General features: G+C 38.1%; 1 protein-coding gene across 1 annotated transcript; it reads left to right on the top strand.

Moving 5' to 3' along the window:
- The first annotated feature begins 1545 nt into the window (after positions 1-1545).
- On the top strand, positions 1546-20090 carry LOC102790799 (protein SSUH2 homolog). The gene is made up of 12 exons (XM_006782943.3): positions 1546-2095; positions 5714-5794; positions 5870-5945; positions 6029-6158; positions 6844-6904; positions 7747-7868; positions 8857-8919; positions 9009-9088; positions 10949-11041; positions 11158-11263; positions 11822-11929; positions 17982-20090. The coding sequence occupies exons 1-12, from the start codon at positions 2083-2085 to the stop codon at positions 18120-18122; spliced, it is 1074 nt and encodes a 357-aa protein (XP_006783006.1). The 5' UTR covers positions 1546-2082; the 3' UTR covers positions 18123-20090.
- Positions 20091-20519: the final 429 nt, after the last annotated feature.

Here is a 20519-nt window from a genome sequence, read left to right as displayed (position 1 = left end):
ACCGAGTGCTCATCTTAGCTAGCTAGGTCTCAGGACCTAGCTAAGGACGGTAGTTATGGATTAGCTTATAAACTAGTGATGGGATTTCCGGCTCTTTTTAGAGATCCGGCTCTTCCGGCTCGGCTCACTAAAAAGAGCCGGCTCTTTCGGCTCCGAACCGGCTCTTCAGGTTGTTTTGTTGCTTTAATTATTTAATCATTAACAATAATATAAAATTATGCAGAAAAGTAATTACTAATGTAAAAAAAAGTGGTTTTATTTATATATGTTTATATATGGCCCCTAGGGACAAAGCACGTACAAACTCTAAAGCATATACAAACTCCAAAAAGCACGTACAAACTCCAAAATACATTTCTAGTGTTTACTGAACTTCCAAAGCAGAGCTACCCAGATCACTTAAATTACACAATTGAAAGCATGTGTGTATTGTTTGTGTATTTATAGACAAGCACTTATATTTATTCAAATAATTTTAAAAAAAAGTTCATTTACCTGTTACTACCACACACCAAATCCGGTTGTTGATAGTTCCTGGCTTGTGTAGCCACTAGGTAACAAAAGCTCAACACTGCGCCCTAGCATCCTGGAGCACTTCTGTTGTCTTTTGTACGTGATTCTGAGTTTGTACGTGTTTTGGAGTTTGTACGTGCTTCTGAGTTTTTACGTGTTTTGGAGTTTGTACGTGCTTCTGAGTTTTTACGTGTTTTGGAGTTTGTACATGCTTAGGAGTTTGTACGTGTTTTGGAGTTTGTACGTGCTTTGTCTCTAAGGGTCACCATAAATATACTTTATTTATTCACTCCATATAAAATGTAATAAATAAATCATATAATACAAAAAACAACTATTTACATTTTGAACTTTTAACTATTTAAATTTTCAGCTTTTTCCTTTTAAACAAATTTAACGTGAAACAACACAAAACACTGCAAACCACAACACAATTAAATATAAATTAAAATATTAAAACAAAAAGAAGATGCACATTCTCTGTCATATGGACCTGCATGATTTCTGAATCCTTTATAATCTGCAACTGAAAATAGTGGATGATTACTATACCTTTCTAATGTGACGTTGTTGTCCCTCACTCTCTTTCTCTCTGGCTCTGTTCCTGAGCTACTGCAAGTGTAACTAACGCCCCTCCCCCCTCTGCCCAGCGCAAAGTACAGGCGTGCATGCGGAGTTTAGCAGAAAAAAGGGCGAGAGAGAGGGTGAGAGAAAGAAAAAAAAACCCCTCACGGCTCCCAATAAGGAGCCGGCTCGCGTCGTTCACTTCAAAGAGTCGGCTCTAAGAGCCATTTCGTTCGCGAACGACCCATCACTATTATAAACACGTTTAACTTACCGAAAAAGTGCAGCGGGGCCTCGGGTCCTTTTGTCGGGTAGTCCAGTTTACTGAAGAACACCTCAGGCTGTCCATGGCGTTTTCTTCCACTATTCTGAGCACACTTAAAAAAAATTGCAGGCACTTAATTATTTTTTTTTTACGTGCGCTCAGAATAGTGGCAGAAAAATAACGCCATAGCTGTCAGGTTAAAACAGTCGGTCGTGGTTTTGTAACGTAAACGCTGGCCCTCTCTCTCCTACACTCTGTCTGCTATTCCCGAACAGAGATATGCAAGTCTCTCCGTGACTGCAGCTGCCAGTCAAAGCTGTTATGATGACGTTACGCCCCAATTTAACATTACCGCGGTAGGAATTTGAATCAAACTTATGGGAAAGGAGACCCCTTGGACATAAATCAGCGTGATGAGAACTATTGATAACAAAAGAAAGAATCTTTGGAAAACATGTATCTGAGGAGAATTAATTTATTTTAGTCTGACCGCAGTCCCATCCGCTAACATGGAGGAGGCGGGGTTTATGACCCATACTGCAGCCAGACACCAGGGGGCGGTAGAGACGTTTTGGCTTCATGTTTTGGGCGTCGTCCACGTTTTCTACAACTAGATCCGCTATCCGTGCACATTGCGCGCTCCCGACGGAGGGGAAACGGGGGATAACTACTAAAACTCAGAGAGATTATAACGGATCAATAAAAATCAGTTGATATCAGCGTGATTGATCTCCAGCAGAATGAACAGCGCAGGTAAGAATTGAAACACAGGACGGCAGACTTTAGGAACTATCACGAAACCGACCACCAAACGCCTCCGGGCCATTAAAGGCGCAAGCGCGGGGCTCCGCTTCTGATAGTCCACCTTCGTAAATGTGTTTCGATTACAATCTGCATTCTTAGACTCTTGAAATTTCTTAGTCCAACGTGTGCATCTTTTCTCTATTTGCTTACAGTTGTGCAGGAGAAAAAAGTACTTTTGTGAAAGAAAAATACTTTGACAGAACTGAAACGCTGTTTCTTCTATAAACACATTCAGTGCGAGAAGATTAAGAAGTCAGAATCACGTTAAACCTCAGCATTCACTAAACTGAATGTATTTGCTGCTTTAATCTATTTCTGGGTTTTTTTGTTTTGTTTTTTTTAAAGGAGTTTCAGTTGTTTTCTCTTTCGGACAGTAAACTCCAGATGAAACTCATTAACCCATCTGAACCTTATTTCCTGAAGAATTTAATGCAGATGTTCGCCTTTGTAGTAGCGACAGGAATTAAGTGAAATTGAAAAAAAATAAAATAAAAAATCCGAATTAACAGAAACTTTCTGTTTTGTACATAGTGCAATTTGGGCAATATGCAACCAGATTTTTTTGTTTACATTTTTACAATCAAGTTGTTTCACTAATTTCAGTTTTTTGTGTCTGATTTTTTTTTTTTTCTTCAACTACTGAGCCCAGTCCTTCCTCTGTAATTGCTCGGGTGTCAGGTTAACATACTCATTCCTTTTTGAGATGCTGGAACAGCTGCAAGAGCAGTACAGAGAAAACTCCACAATCAGATGACCTTCCAGGAGCATGCACTGGGCTCAGGGAGGGGACACTGGAGGACACTGGGTGGGAAAACAGACACTCCGACAAATGACATAGGAAGCCAGAGATAATATATACACTGATGGGTGATAAGGGAAGTGGAAACACATAGTTAAATAGCAGGAACAAATTAGAACAAAACGGGATGCAAAGCTGGACACAGTGCACATGAAACAACAATTAACTAAATAAAACACGCAAGCTTGACATTGGCATAGAGATAAGCAAACCCAGGAACACACGACAGGCTGAAGAGACAAGGATGAAACAAAGAGAAGAACATGGGAAGAAGTAAGGGAGACAAAAAAGAGACACAACTAAGACGCAGAGCGAGAGAAAGGGAGACACAGAGACAGATATCAGTGATTTTGAATTTAAAAATGTGGTAGCTTATTGTAAACAAAATGTAAGTGGAGGGAAAATCGTGTGTGGTTCTCTGGTTTGCTGGTTTAAAGTCATTAGTTTAATTGTCATAAAAGGTCATGAGTAAAAACGAGAACCTGTGGTGGGGTTTCGGTTGCCTTTTTTCACCTTTTTTTTCAAGCCCCCCCCCAAAAAAGGTGGTTACAGCACACCAAATAAAAAATCAAATTTTAATTAAAATGCCATTTTTGTACAGCAGAGAGACAAAGGGAGACTTCATAGTACAGTACCGCAGTGTGTATTTTCACTGTACTCATACAAAAGATATAACTGACCAATAAATGCTCTGCATGCCTCTAAATTGCACAGCACATTTGGGTGCAGTTGTGTCCCGGATACTGTATTCATGGTAAATGGACTGGTTCCTTTTTTTTCTCAATGTATTTCTGTTTTTATATTACTGTGAAGTACTTTGTGTTTTTTATCCTGTGAATCAAATCAAATCACTTTTATTGTCACATCACATGTGCAGGTACATTGGTACAGTACATGCGAGTGAAATTCTTGTGTGCGAGCTTCACAAGCAACAGAGTTGTGCAAAAATACAATAACGTAAAACAAGCAAAATATAAGAATGGCTAAATCTGAGACTAATAAATATATGTACAATATATAATAGTATATGCATTACTGGATGTGTATACTAAATATGTTTTTCTACGTGTGTGTGTGTGTACATATTTTACAAATTAAATAGAGTAAACAATAAAATAAAATATATAAAAATATACAGAAGAAGAGTGCTATATAAATAAATTGAATTAAATATATAGTGCTTTCTACTCTACCTAAGTTCCTTGTAACTAAAACTGATTCTAAAGTACAATTTCACTAACACATCAACACACGTTATTTTGCAGAGGCTATAGAAGCTGCTGTAATCTTCACATTTTGAATTTTTACTCAAAATAGTATTTCGAGTTTAATCTTTTCGACTTCATTCTAAAAATGATCAATAATATGTTTTTTTCTTAATATGGTCCTAATATTCCTTCATAGGGGTAAAGAGAGCTAATGTTGATGATACTGTTGTGACATATTATTCAGTTTAATTCAGTTTTATTTATACAAAACCTAATCACAACAACAGTTAAGGTGCTCGAGGTGCTTTGTATTGGAAGGTAAAGATCCTACAATAATGCAGAGAAAACAAAAAACAACAATCAAACCACCTCCTATGAGCATACGCTTTGGTGACAATGGAAAGGAAAAACCTTTTAACTGGAAGGAACCCCCAGCAAAACCAGGCTCAGGGAGGGGCAGCTATCTGCCGTGACCGATTGGGGTGAGGGGGGGAAGACAGGACAAAGACATGCTATGGAAGAGAGCCAGTGACTAATTATAACTAATGAGTGGGGGGGAAATGGTGAGAGAAGAAGAAACACTCAGTGTATCATGGGAATCCCCCAGCAGCGACACGGTGTGGCGGAGTTTGAAATATTACTCTTTCTGAGTCACAAAATAGACTTTTAAGATATTTTCATGTCAGAATGGTGCTGTGTAAACTTCAAATATCTGCTCGATTTATCAAGACATCACATATTTGCATAAGTGCTCTAATGTTTTCGGAGATGCCTGTTACCCACCACACCACACCGTGTTTCTCCGCAACTGCCTCGTTTGAGTTTTGGACGAAATGGATTCTGGGATATTGCATTTCGTCATTTTGTGCTGATTGGAGACCAAAACAGCCAATCAGATTTTTTTTTGCATCCAAGTCTGTGATTGGCTGGTTTTGTGGCACAAATATAACGGTGTAGAGAAAGAGTTGAGCGCGCACGGGCAGAAATGTTGAGAGCGCAAGCAACACATTGCGAGCAAGCGCAAATGCAAAAACTGAGCGAGAGGGGCTGCTATTGTGCGTGTGTGAATAATAGCAAACACTGAAATACATTTTCTGCACGCAGCAATGAATTCTGTTCACTCAAATTCAGTTTTTCTTCGCTCAAAATAAATTTCTCCTCAAAATGCAACACTTGCGCCTGCAAATTTTTTTTACGTGCGCTCAGAATAGTGGCACAAAAATAACGCCATAATTCTGTCTTACCATTCTTTAGCTGTTGAGAAGAAACCACACCACACTACCACAAAGATATTACGTGCTAATTAATAAACTCCTCGGAAATATATATTTTTTTTAACTTTGAATAGATTTGGAATAGCTGTTTCCCTTTCAGTATTTATCCCAAGCTAACCAGCCACCAACTAGAGAGTGGAATCAGTTTCTTGGCAAGAAGAAGAAACTGCCTGGTCAGAGCTTTGGTTTGCACCAAAAAGTAAACATGGAAAGCTGAAGACATGACTAGTTTTAATTTCACCCAGAAGATTGGTTTGAATTTTTTGTTTCTTGTTTTTCATTCCAGCTATGTACCCACCGGTCATGGCACCCCAAGCCAACATGTTTGGCAATGTCCCCGGCTATGAAGGCACTGTGCCAGGAGGAGGTAAGAAAAGCCCGGTTCACATAATTCCTCACATTAATGCTGTTGCTGGTACTTGAAAATTTGTCATTGATGCAGGAGGTTTCCTGCCTCCTCCCATGCCCATGGAGCCAGTAGCCCCACCCCAACCCGGCCCTGAAAATCCCGAATGGAGGTACGACATATTATCTGTGTTTCTGAGCTGCTCACCAACCAGTAGAATATTCTGGTTTAACACAGAGTTTATGTGTTTTGTAGCATCCCCTCTCTGTCTGAGGATGAGGCTTTAAAGGCATTCAAGGAATTTGTGTCGTCTCATTGCTGCTACAGTGACGCTCCAGTCACTCAGGGAGTCATCACCTCCATGGAGCCATTCAACACATTTAGGGTGATTAAATGTTCCCTTTTTATAATGCTGTCAGCATCAGTGATGCTGAGGACTGAGTTACCTCCATATCTGCCTTTACTATCTTGATCAGTCTACTAAAGAGGTCTGGTTTGAACTGCTTTTATTCAGTTTAAATGTTTTTTCCAAATATTTGACCAAAGGACATAATTGAATGATAATGAACTGTTGAAAAATTAACATGTGTAATGATTTTTTTTCTCAGAAACCTGAGGGCTTTAAGTAAGTGTCCAAACCTACTGAAGCAGTAGTTTGCCAACCCCATGGCAGCAAATAATTGTGCAGTTTTGTGGGTTTGACAGTTTATTTCATTACAAATCTTCAGGGCTGTTGCAAGTGGTCAAAAACTACACTGTAGATTATTCTTACAGCTGGATTTGTTATGCAGTAATGCACACCACGCTGTTACTAGTAAGCTAACGTCAGTTATTTCTACCTACAGTTTTATGCTAACGACAACCATTCATAATATTTTTTGTTACAAAATATTTTCACCCTAAGTTGTTTCCCTCTTGTTTTTTTTTTTTTTAAATCTACGTGTGCATTAATACAACTTCATCCTGATCCAGAAACACACTGAAGGCTCACAAAGTTCATTGTACGTTGACAGGGGAATCTTATCATCACATCCAGTTTCTCTTGGTAAAGTCAGTTTTCTGTTCTTTAGTACCGTCTAGAGACATTCACTGAGTCCAGGTCAACTGAGTGGGCCCAGAAACCATATGAAGGTAAAAACACATTTTCATTTTATTCAGTCCAGAACAATTTACAGGCAGTCGAGAAACGGGTAAAAAAAAAATCCCTGAACTAAAAAGGAAACATGGGGAAAATCACAGCTAGTGGGGCAACTCAATAATAAATACACAAGATAACGAGGGAAGAGGAAACGGGAGGGAGATACAAAAACAAACTAATTACAGAAAACTGAACAATGGAAGGAAACGAAATACCACAAATATTCCACTATGGGGAACAGATACATGAATATAATTCCAAACAATACCAAGATTTACTAAAAAAAACTCAAAGTCACTTTCTAACAGACCCAGGACCATAACAGAAACTACATGGAAAAATGCCACTGCAAAATTTCCAGTGTTGAATTGACACTAGAAAGTGTCTATATAGGTCCACTCTTTTGAGTGTTAAATGAACATTTTTTACAGTGTGATATTTTTAACAGTAACCTAGACCGTTTTAAAGGTTAGCAATGACTAACACTGAGCAGTGCTGATTTTCCAACACTGGAAAATAACTCAAAATGCTAGTAATATTCCAGTGTTAGCAAATCAGCACTGCTCAATGTCATTGTTAATCTTTAAAACTGACTAGGTTACTGTTAAAAATATAACGCTGTCAAAAATGTTTAACACTCAAAAGAGTGGACTTATATAGACACTTTCTAGTGTCAGTTCAACAGTGGAGAAACACACTTGCTTCTGCTTTCATTACAACGAATTCCTCTTTTGGTCATCGTTGCCTAATCCTACTCGCAATGGAGTAACTTACCTAAACATCAGTTTGTTTGTTTTTTACTGTCACTTGCTGTGAGCTCTTGTGTAATTAATAGGTGAGCCTGCTGACTTTTACACCCAGCCCGCTCCACAACCGTGGGAGGTCCAGGCCACGCCCCCCAATCTCTTCAGTGACCATAAAGTGAAGATCCGAGTGCCATTCACGTCCTCTGTCAAGGTGACTGAATAACAGAAGCTATCTATCAAAGTGCTGGTTTTAGCTTTAAGAGGGCTGACACAACTTTCATTATGTAAGTCGAATTCCCCCCCCCCCCCCATCACTGGACATATATTAAGTACCACAGTAGCTTTGAAAACATTTTTAAGGTCTAAGGAATAGATTTCAGTGGTCCTTACGTACGGAACGTATGACCGTAAGGAATTATCATGCTCCAAAGGTTTCATTGGGTTGCTAGTGGTCGATGGGATTTTTCTAGAGCTTTTTTTTTTTTTTTAATGCATTGAGCTGGCTCAAGTAATGGTTGCATATATAGGCACAATAAAGCTGTCAGGAAACCTTGAAAAGATGTCAGCAGCTGTCAAATCTGAAGATGTTCCATGGGTTTGACCGGGTCTTGAAAGGACCGGAGGTTGTTTCTTGGGTTACCGACAGTGATCAAGGGTTCTCAATACAGCAGTTCTTCAAGACATTTCAGTAGTGTCATGATTGTATGTGAAAATGACCCAAATGCAGAGTCAAAGGTGAGGATTAATAAACAATCCTTTTTTTTTTCCGGCAGTGTAGAACCCCAAGGCTAAATCAATAGAACAACGATGTGTGTTAGGGATCATTGTCCTGCTGGAGCACCCAGCATTTCAATCATGTAGCTGTTGTTTTGAGATGAATTTGAAGAATTTGCTACCTCCACCATCTTTAACAGCTGGTACATTTAGGTTTGAATGCCTCACCTTTACTAATCCAAACATACGTCTTGTCATTGTGGCCACATAGCTCTTTTTCTTTTCTCATTTGACTATAAAAACTTTTTCTGAGCATATGCAAACTCCTACCACAACTTTATTTGCAGTTTTGATTTAGCTTGATCTCTGATTAGAAGTTAAACTGTTAACATGGAATGTGTGTGAAGGTTCTAAGGAGAAGTGTCTGTCAGTGTGACAATAATCTTATTATTAACTTTTTTGTGTGTATGTGTGTGTGTTTTTAGGAATGCAACACCTGCCATGCAACAGGTATAGAGCAATGCACTGAGTGCAATGGATCTGGAAAAGTAAGAAAATTCTCAACAATGCATAATAATTGCTGACAGGAAAATTCTGGTGGTAACATTAAAAAAATTGCTTATTTGTGTCCTTGTAGAAAGCTTGCTGGGTGTGTAATGGCACTGGAGTGAAGTTGGATGCGGCCTGCAGTCACTGCAATGGCACAGGCAAAGAAAGGTACTACTTTTTTCAGAACAAAACGCATACAACATTACCATAAATAAAAAGGCAATTATTACTTCAGAATATGAGTACATGTTTTTAGAGCAAATTAAACCATTAATAATATATCTAGTTAGCCATTCATTCATTCATTAGCCATTCAAGTGCAGTCATAACCAGACTTCCATTCTTTTTTCTTCTCTTTTTAAAATTTAGGTGATATAAATAACTGTGATAACTCAGGGATGATGAGTTTATGTTAAGGTTGAGCCATATCTTCCTATCTGCAATAATAAGTGTATAAATTTATACGTGATTAAGAAAGCAAGAATATCAATATCAATGATACTAAGTGGCCTAATGTACTCCACAACAAGATAATTCCAGACATGTCCGAGAGTGAGAGCAGTGTGTCAGCCTCAAATGATGACTTCATACCTAAAAAGGGAGCTACAAGAGGGCAGACCAACAGCAAAGCACCACACTTTTCAAAATATTCAAGAAAACTGTTCCTGCTAAAAGTGGAAACAAGGTGTTTGTTGAGTACAACAAAGCTGTGAAAGCACAAGTGGACGTGACATTAGCACTGCCCCCCCCCCCCCCCCCCCCCCACACACACACACACACACACACACACACACACACACAACCACGAAAACAATTCTTGAACCAGAGTCAGAGCAGCTGCATCCTGTCTGCAGTGCAACCAGCAATAAAACCAAAAGAACCAACAACTGACTTTTTGATATCTAGCACTACAGACTTGCCTGATAAATATATGAGCAGAGATAGTCGCACCACAATCATCTCCTCTAGCTGCATCTCGCAATAACTCAATTTTGATTAAAAAAAAAATATATATATATATATATATATATATATATATATATATATATATATATATATATATATATATATAATATACATATATATATATTTATTTTATTTTAAAAGACGTGAAGGATAGAATCTGTTAAATTATGTTCTGGAGGATGTGAAGATAAGCAGCAACATTAACAGAATAAGCGTACACATACTCACAAAATAATAAATGAAATACAGAAATATTAGAATTTTAAATAAATAAATAAATAAATCTGATCTAAGGAAACAAGAATGGTCCAAACCTTTCCTGCCAGGTAAATCTAGAAAAGCACCTCCCAAAGATGATTTTAGATTATTACAAAGCTGATTTCAATTCACATTTAAAAACTCTTATTCGATTCAGGCTTGGCTTTAGGAACAGTTGAGTCTTGAAGAAATTAGTTTTGGAATAAGAATTATTTGGATGATGTATGTTCATGGATGTATGATTCAAGACTGATGTTTGCTGATGACAGCTTATCGATACAAATGACGATGCAGAGGTGATTGACATCCTCTGTGACATTGCCTGCACTGCCAGGCCATATGGACTCTAAATCAACACCACAGAGCATCAGCGGCTGCTTTTCATCTCAATGGTGCCCCAGTTAAGCAGTGAATTTAAACGCATTGATTTGATAGTTCAAAAATCAGATCACAGATTACATCCACAGCAGACATCCACAGCAGAATGGGCCAAGCGAAGAAGAAGCAGCCTAACATTAGTATGAACACCGCCTCCAAAACCTGGACCTTGCTGAAATAAAACCTTGATAGGCCTGTTTGTTGAAATGCAATATGGAATTTCCATATGTGGTCACACCTGAAACAAAAACATTGAGACTGCTGCCAGCGAAAACCAACTGTTGGTGATCAAATACAGCAAAGCAGCATACTGGTTATGTGGTCAACCACCTAGAACAACCACCAGCTAGGGCCTAAAGAAGATATTGATGTGACCACAAAAATAAAAACAAAAGGTTAATGTGTCACATCTGTGTTTGTGTTTAGTTGTAGTAAGTGTAATGGCAGAGGGAAAAATGAGTGTCAAACCTGTAAAGGAAAACGCCAACTGCTGACCTACATCGAGCTCAAAGTGGAGTGGTGAGTACAAGTACTGAGCTGTTCCAACATTGCTATAATTCAGTGGCTTTACTAGGTTTCTTGAAGATGTTGTGATTTTTTACATATATATGAATATAGTTATTGTGTGTATTTAGGAAAAACAATGTGGAAGACCACGTGGTGGAGCATAACTCTGGTTTAAAGACTGATAAGCTGTGCTCAGTGAATGGGAAGGAGCTGTTCAAGAACAGCCAGAACTTGGTATGCACACACGCGCGCACACACACACACACTCACACTCGTGTGTGTGTATTTATATCCTTGTGGAGACATCTCATTGACATAATGCTTTCCCTAGCCGCTTACCCTAACCCTAACCATCAAAAATGATTGCCTAACCCTTACCCTAAACCTAACCTAATTGTAACCCTGACACTAAAACCACATTTTGAGTCTCAAAAATGCCTTCAAACGAGGGCTGTATAGTATAGTATAGTAAACTACCAGTTTTTGGCCCCCATGAAAACCACAGACACACACACAGCTAATGTAGCTTCACACTTTTCAGTTCAGTAATTTCATACCAAAATATACACAATAAACTACATCACAGTAATTTCTACACAATAGTTTAGAATACTGTATTCCAAATTTTGCATTTTAAAGATGAACTAATCTTCATAAGTAAAACATAATGCCACAGCAGGAGCTCACGTCAGCCAGATGTAGTTTAGGTAAACATAAACGTAAGAAGTAAAAGACATTGCTGGGGTTAGCTGTGTGTATATTGCATGTTAATTTCTCTTTTTTATCCCTCAGGTTTACCCGCTGATTGGGTTTCCAAACCCAGGAGTCTCTCAGGCCTCTGACCGTCTGATCAAAGAACATCAAACAAAGTATGGCCAAACCTCCAGGATTCTGCAGCAGGTAGGCCGACACACAGCTCAAGAGAAAAATAAAAGGTCTATTCTAGTGTGCCTGTGTTGCTCTGCAATTTTGCCACCAAAATGCTTGTTGGTGGGGGAGTTTCTCTCTTTATGTTGATTCATACACTTCCAGTCAGTTGCAACAAAACATGAACTACACAATTCTGGAAGTAACCAGAAATGTGTAGAAGAAACAAAAGCACCAAATGGGCCAATCACGGTGTCATGAGTGTGATGAGACGCATACATTTACAATTCCAGGAAAGTTTGTGGTGTAATTTACAATGTGGGGTTTCAGAGGGGTTTGTTCTTTTGACACAAGTAACGTTTTCAAAGACCTTCAGAGTGCAATGTTTAATTAAAATGAAATATTCCAAAGTTAAAACAATACTATGTACAGTATCGGCGAGATTTTGTGAAAATAGTCCACGTGTCATAAGGAGATATACAGTTTGATGGCCACATGTAGTGTTTTGTGGTGCGTCGTGACTGAAGGTGTCTTGAAATGAATGAATACATTTTTGAGAACACACTAATAAAAAAAAAACTTGACCTTGCAAAAGACAACTAGTCACTATTTCTGAACAGTATAAAGTTATCCGCCTACCCAAAGGAATTGTTTGTCTGTTAGCAGTGTAGTGTTAACAATTTTCAAGATATCATTTTCAAATTTTGTGTGACCAAGGACAGCTCGAGCTGATTTAATTTTGGTGAAAATCAGGTCAACGGTCACATAAAATATGTAAATCAAACAACATATATAACCCACCCAAGTTTTTATGGATCATCTTCAAACTTCACAATAATATAAAAGGCGTTGGGGGGGACACGAGTATCTTGGTTGACTAAACATTTGGCCTTGACCTTTATTGTTAGCACCCAATGTCAAAGTTGATGTTGAAAAACGATTTCAAAAAACCATATCAAGTAATACATCAGAGGTTGGAAGCAACTCTGCAATACATGTTTAAATGTTTATCCCACATAAGACTAAGAAAATGATTTTGCTAAATATTAGGGGTGCAACGATACACAAAATTCACGGTTCGGTTCGGTTCGACACTTTGGTGTCACGGTTCGATATTTTTTCGATACAAAAAAATGTTCATGCTTTTTTAATTTGTCATTTATTAAAATTATAAATATATATTTGAACTCAAACGTACAGTTTTTAAATTTAATGTTGCTGAAAAAACAAAGGGATAAAATAATAAATCTATCTGATCGAGAAATCCCTCATCTTTGGAAAAGAGGGTTTATTACAGAGAAATGTCTCTTTCCAAAATAAAAGCTATACTATACGCTTCTTCTGGGCTATATTCTCAGCAGCATATTAAACATATCAGGTCCCCATAAGGAGAATCACGTGCTAATGGCTGTCTAAATGACTCGGGTAAAGTTTGTAGCATGCGTGCTTGTTGTTTTTGTCTGCTTCCACTTGTCTTTGCACTAGGATGATTTCGGAGTAAATGTGCAGTCATATTCGTTGTGTTCCCACTAGTGCTGTCAGGTTAATCTGAAATGACGTTAACGCCACAACACGGCAAATCTCCGTTAACGAGCTACCGCGGATCGCCCGTGCGTGGGGCTGGACGGCCAACACGTTAACGAGCTAACTGCGCTAACCACTAGTTCCCACCCATGTAATTGAGCATTGCGTAGCACATCCAACATACTGTTTTACTTTTGTCCATGACACGCTTACCTTCAGGGTCATACATCACATGAAAACCAAAATAGTTCCAAACGCCAGATCTGAATGAGGGTGGGGGAGGTTCAATTTGCCATGTTGCAAGGAGAGCTTAACTTCTGTCTTGCTAGCTTGCCCTGCGCTCAGTGAATCTGCGTTCGACTACTCCGCCTAGGCTGCACTGTAGAGCACAGATCCACTGAGCGCTCAACACAGACAGCATCGTCAGAAGGAAAGTTGATAAAATAAATTAAAAATTTTGTATTGTTTGATACATATGTGTACCGAACCGAAAGCACTGTATCGAACGGTTCAATATCGATATGAGTATTGTTGCACCCCTACTAAATATATGCATGTTTTGCCTCTTAGGCTACGTTCACACTGCAGGCGAAAGCGCATCAAATCCGATTTTTTTGACCCTATGTGACCCATATCTGATCATGGTATGACAGTGTGAACGGCACAAATCCGATATTTTCAAATCCGATCTGGGTCACTTTCGTATGTGGTACTGAATCTGATACATATCCGATGTTTTAGAAAGCGACTGCTGTTTGAACGGTCATGTCGCATTAAATCTGTCTTTTACATCACTGACACAAGACAGACTCCAATTATCAGCGCCCGAGAAGACATCGCAAACGCTTCCTGGCCATCCAGTGAAATTGTTGGGAAGACAACGTTGGAGAAACCTGAATTCTGACAGAAATCTGCAACTATCCTTTGAAGCACCGCTCATCTCTAAAACAGCAATAAGGATAATTATAAGGTTATTTACATTATTATGTAAATAACAAAATAACTTAAAGCAAAAATTGGGAAACGTAAAATCCGGAGTCTTTATATTAAGGGCCATCAGTCAAACAATACTGTTTGGTCTGGGTCTAAACAGAGCACGTTGTGTGTGACATCTTCTTTTGCGCATGCGGGCCGCATTGAGCGTTCACACTAGAGCGCGTTTGCTGTCGCATTTCATTTGTAGTGTGAACAAGCAGACAAAAAAATCGGATTTGATCAAAAAATCGGAATTGAGCATTAAGACCTGCAGTGTGAACGTAGCCTTAGTATATTTTAACTTAGTCTTTCAGACTCTTCCAGGGCAATAGGTCTCAACGTGGTTGGTAGTTAAAGTAGGTCTTGAAAATGAAAAGTATACACATATTTTAAAAAAAACAACAACAACAAATAAACAAATAAAGAGTACAATTTACAAAGAACGTAAATTCAAGGATTTTGTTCTATTTAAGCTAGACTATCTACTGGGGATGGACCGATCCGATATTACATATCGGTAATAAAAAATGTAATCAATCCATTAAATATCTCGAAAGCGCCTCAAAAAAAACTTGCGCCATGACGTAACTCGCCTCATAACCTTAGCACGTCGGAGCAGTATGCGTCACGTGATAGAGCGGCTGTGGCGTGCGAGACCTCTCGGCGGTCTGGTTGAGCACTTGGAGCCTCGCTACCAAACCGGCATTTCATCTCCGAGAAAGTTATCCCAGAGAGAAGTAAAGCAAGTGTGTAAGTTAATCTCTGAACGTTTGTAAAGCATTCCCACGTTAAGCATAACAACCAATATATGGAGCGACTGCCTCTTCTCTTTCCCTCCCTCTCTGTTGCTACTTCAATCATGAAACTGATCAATGATCGGCTGATCGGCTTTTCTGTCGCAAGTCCCGTCTCCCTTGTTTGTTTTTGGCCCACTTTGCACCAGAAAGAGGAAACCAGCGGCTAAACAACAGCATCACGTTTGAGCTTATAAGCTGCTGTTAGAATTATTTAATATTACTTTTTGATGCATTCTCAATCATCCAGGAAAGTAAATCTCCAAAAGTTGATTCTGTTCATCTGGACGTAACGTGTTGTGGGAGAAACATTTCGTCACTCATCCAAGTGACTTCTTCCGTCTCAGCTGACTGCAGGTTTCCCCAATCTTATAAACAGTACATTTGCATAATGACTGACCCCGGAGGAACCCTCCCGAGGGATTAATAAAGTTCAATTTAATTTAATCTAATAACTTTAATCTCAGCCAAACTGATTTAGTCACAAACAAATAAAACACTGAAAAAGCCAAACAATAATCATGTTTAACCCGAGTAGCGAAAGACCGCGGGGGTTTGAAGACGATGTGTCGGTCGGCTCAGATATTTGAAGTTTACACAGCTACATTCTCACCTGAAAATATGTTAAAAGTGTTTTTGCGACACAGAAAGAGAAATAAGAGTAATATTAAAACTAAGTCGCTGCCTCCTGTGGGGATTAGAGAAATATTTTGCTGCTATTGTTAATAATCATCATCATTACCATTGCATTAATAATTAATATTGATATTGCATTCAGATGTTTAAACATATTGGTACCCAATTAGCCTTTATTACAGGTGCAGTTATAACCACTTTAAACTGTTGAGTTAAATCAATAATCTTAAATGCTTTTGAATGCTTGTTATAATCTTAAATGTGTATGTGCTGATTCTGTTGGGTTATAAAAGAGGGGCCTAACTCTGAGTACACTCTGTGCAAAGTAGACAGGAAACTGCAGGCTTTTGAGCGTGTTTGTGAAAGTGAAACTAAAGCAGAGTCTAAGTGTAAGTTACTTTGAGGAGATGTGGGATGATGCTAGTTGAAGGGGAATGGGAAGGGGAGGGTTGTTATCTTTTATTCATTTATATCCTTTTTATTAAGCTTTGAGTAGTGGCATTCATTTACAGCATTTATTCAATATATTGCATATATATATATAGTTTTAGTAAACTGCTACACATTTGAGAGTGGCCTCTGTCTGACTGTGAGCGTTAGTGGGTGAGGTGAGAGGTGACACAGAGTGCCAATTGTGGTCAGGACACACACACACACACACATATACACACACACACACACACACACACACACACACACACACACACACACACACACACCTGCATACACTGTAGGTAGGCTATGTTCTAGGTGAGAGTTATTTATAGAGATATGAACCCGCAACACTCCACGCGGGCCGCGCTATGAATTCTGTGATATGGTTTTTCAATTTTGTTGTCCGTGTGGAAAATCGGGAGAAATTCGGGAGAATGGTGGCTCCGGGAGATTTTCGGGAGGAGCACTGAAATTCGGGATTCTCCCGGAAAAATCAGGAGGGTTGGCATGTATGGTTGTGGCAACATCACTAACCTTGTCAAACACCTCAGAGTAAATCATATCACAGAATATGACGAGCGTATGTTGAGGCGAACTAAAGAGGATGAGGGGGACAGCTGCTGCTAGGGTGAGACAGACGTCTCTCACAGAGTCCTTTAGTGCTGCAGGCAGGCAAGCTGTTCAACTTCAGTTTTTTTATTTCTATATGAAGAACTCTGCATTATTAAATGATAAGAACAAGTAATCTGATGTCCTGTAATCATTATGATGCTATAATTTGAGATACAATAAATAAAATAAGTTTTTGTACAAAGTATCTGTATCGGATCAGTATCGTCGATACCATCCTGAATATTACTTGGTATCGGATCGGAAAGGAAATCAGTGGTATCGCACATCACTATGCTGAACTATGAAATATTTTGGGTGCAGTGTATTTTTTGCATACAGGTATAACAGAATAGCTTTAGTTTTTTTTTTTAAACTTGAGTATGAACTTATACAAAATGCAGCAAAATATTTAAAAAAACAGTTTTATTGATTAAAAAATACACTATATCGGATTCATATCGGCAGATATCCGAATTTATGATATCGGTATCGGATATAAAAAAGTGGTATCGTGCCATCTTTACTATCTGCTGATGTTTTTGTGGTACAGCTTGTGATATTTGCTCAATTAAACATGAAAGTTAAATGGAAATAATCACAAAAATGAAGAAAATCATAATCATTTAATGTTAAAAAGGATTCAGTTTTATTTTAGCATTGTTGTAAAATATAACTATATACTATTTAGAAATTGTCACTTTCTGTCTGTTTTGAAATGGGAAGGTTTTTTTTATTAGTTTGCTTTCATATATAGGACTTTGTAGTAGTCTTGCACTTTTTTCAGATTTTAAATATTTAAATATTTATTTTTACATATTTGAACATATTTTAAAAACATATTTTAAAATTTTAGCTTTATCTTTAATAGTCTTTGAGATAGTCATGTTCAATCATTGCCACAAATTTCAGCTTGTGACAAATGAGTCACAGCAATCATTATTAATGTTTAATAAAAATCTACCATTTAATGTTTATGCAAATCAGAGACAGTCAAGACGTACGACAGAATGATGCTGATGTGTTTCCTTTCCTCCAGCTTTTCATCTATGCTAAGCTAAGCTAATGCTTTCCTACTCAAGCTGACACGCACCTCTATCTCTCTCTTTCAGAGGCAGACGGTCGAGCTGATCCCCATCACCAGGGTGAACTACAAGTGGAAAGACAACACCCACGCCTACTATGTGTACGGCAACGAACACAAAGTCAATGCTGACGACTATCCAGCAACCTGCTGCTGCGTCATCCTGTAGACTGTTCTCTTCTTTTAACATCAGCGCATGAAATGTTTATTAAAATAATTGTTTTCATTTGATTTATGAAAGCCAAAACAGCATCCCACATAAAGAACATCATACCAAAGTAAACATAGTGGTGGGAGTGAATTAAATTAAGGATCTGAAGTAGCTTAGACAAAGTCCAGACTGAAATTCATTTCAGATGCTTTGGCATAGTCTTAAATATGCCAAAATCACGAGTTAGAATCTCAGTGGTCAGGGGTCACGCTTTCTGAAAATCTTTGTCTACAGTTGCCAGTATTTTAGCGTGCCATGTCCATCTCTGGAATTTTTTATTCTTTTCTTTTTCATGTTTATTGAAGGATATCATACAGTGTCTGTTGCATTTGCTAAACATCCTACATATGTAAAAGAAACGAGGATCAATATAAAGGTTAATTATTGCTTAGCTCCAAGTCTCCATGAAAAGCTTCTATATTTGCTTTTTTATTCACGTTTTTCTGTTTTTAAATGCATTCTGGGAGAAAGAAGGAAGGAAACGTTCTCAGTTCATATGGCCTGAAGCGAGTTGGTGACTGAATGACATATTAGTAGCTCGACTCTGTTTTCCGCTCACCTCACTTTAGCAGACCAATATGGGGTCCGCACTACAGCTACGCCAATCCGTCTATCAATCTGCCAAAGTGTCTTATTCATCTACTGTGAAAAAGACAATGAGATACTTGAACTCCTCCACTTAAGGCAGCAACCCTGAGTTCACCATGCACTCCTTCCTTCTATAAAAAGTATCTGATGTGAATTTTGGGGGGGTTGTAGGTGCACCTTATCAGCATTTGAAAATTGTAAAATATAAAAGATTTCAAACATTACAGTTTTATAATCAACTGTAATCAGTTAATTAAATGATTGAATGTGTCCATAACTATTTTCCAGGTGCACATCTGACAATAGGAGTCACAGTAAGACCCCTCACATCTTTAGCTTACATAATTGCAACCATAGACTGTATATAAAAGCTCATGCTAAATAGCTTTTTAAACTCTTCCAGTTGCTAAATGTAGTCCAGATGTAAAGACATGTATAAGAAAATGCCCGTTAGCTGCCTTTCTCTGTAAGCTCAGTAGACTTTTATGATGAAGTTAAGTTTAAGTTGCTAATCTCTGGTCTTACTGAGTACAGCATGATGTTGCATTGGTAATTATAAACACCACTACCGTCAGAAAGGAGGATAAAACACGATATACCTCAAGCCAGTGTGTGATGCGTCTCCTTTTTTACATCAGGTATTAAAGCACCAACACAGCAGCAGTCATAATCATCAACTTAAGGCTTTGAGTCTTCACATTGGAACTTCACTAATCAATGCAGAACATTGACTATATCCATCTATTATATATTGTATGTCTGCAAAAACCAAAGAAATACACAAAACCACACAACCCTTTAGATTGCCTTTCTTCAAGACTGCAAAAATCCTGTAGGAGGCAGTGTCCGACTCAGGGGGTCTGCCCTCTGCTGGCTGTTACTTATCTATGATATTCAGGATGAAATTATTTCTGTTTAAAATAGTCTACTGTTAATGTTTAATCAGTCATAAAAATATTTTTATGTGCATTTACTTAAATATGTATTCTGTTAACCATTTGAAGATTTTAGTTTTACTTTTGTTTTTAGTTAAACAGGTAACACAGTTCTTATTTTGATAATATAACCAACAACTTTTCTGTTTTATAATTTTGTTTCTTATGAATGTAACCCCTAACACCAGATTGTTCTAGAAAAATATGCATTTAAAATATGGACATAACCATTTACTAAGTGGAATGCTCTTTTATCTGCATAGCCTGCCTTACCTTCATACAGGTACATTTTTGCTCATAACCTGGTGGGCCTGATCATGTTATTACATGTTATGATCTGTTATTACTGTGGTTTATTAATGGTATGTTAGTCCTTAAACTGAAAAATAAACTCTGAGACTCATCTGCTTCTTTCCCTTATTTCCACCAAGCTGGGGATGCATAAAAATGATGATAAACAGAAAGAAGTGAAGATTTTGTAATATCTGCAGTGATCTGAGTACTTAACAGTTCGAGTCTTTGCAGATGGTTCTGTTAGGGAGCAAGAAAAAGGGGAGGCAGGCATATATGCCTTACACGTATATTGTATGTAAAGAAGAATATAAATTATGTTTTGGTGATGCTCTGAAATTCACCTCCAAACCCCTCAATGGAACGCATTATTTAAGAGTAAAATTAAACATTCCAGTGACATTTGTTTGTCTAGCTGACATATTTAATGACATCAGTTAGGCATTTGTCTGTATGCAGACAGTAAATATGGAGAGTACCATCTAGAAACTCCAGAGTTTTGTCTAACTCAGGTTCAACTATCTGATGTTTTCGTGATACA

The sequence above is a fragment of the Neolamprologus brichardi genome, chromosome 5 (genome assembly GCF_056152115.1).
Source record: "Neolamprologus brichardi isolate AB-2024 chromosome 5, ASM5615211v1, whole genome shotgun sequence".
In the NCBI taxonomy this organism is placed as follows: Eukaryota; Metazoa; Chordata; class Actinopteri; order Cichliformes; family Cichlidae; genus Neolamprologus; species Neolamprologus brichardi.
This window is presented reverse-complemented; position numbering and strand designations above follow the sequence as displayed.

Bases quoted from the DNA above. Each gene is read 5' to 3' on its own strand.
- LOC102790799 (XM_006782943.3), top strand. The intron at 6,159-6,843 runs GTGATTAAATGT...TCTGTTCTTTAG, and splicing joins AGCCATTCAACACATTTAGG to TACCGTCTAGAGACATTCAC. The intron at 11,930-17,981 runs GTAGGCCGACAC...TCTCTCTTTCAG, and splicing joins CCTCCAGGATTCTGCAGCAG to AGGCAGACGGTCGAGCTGAT.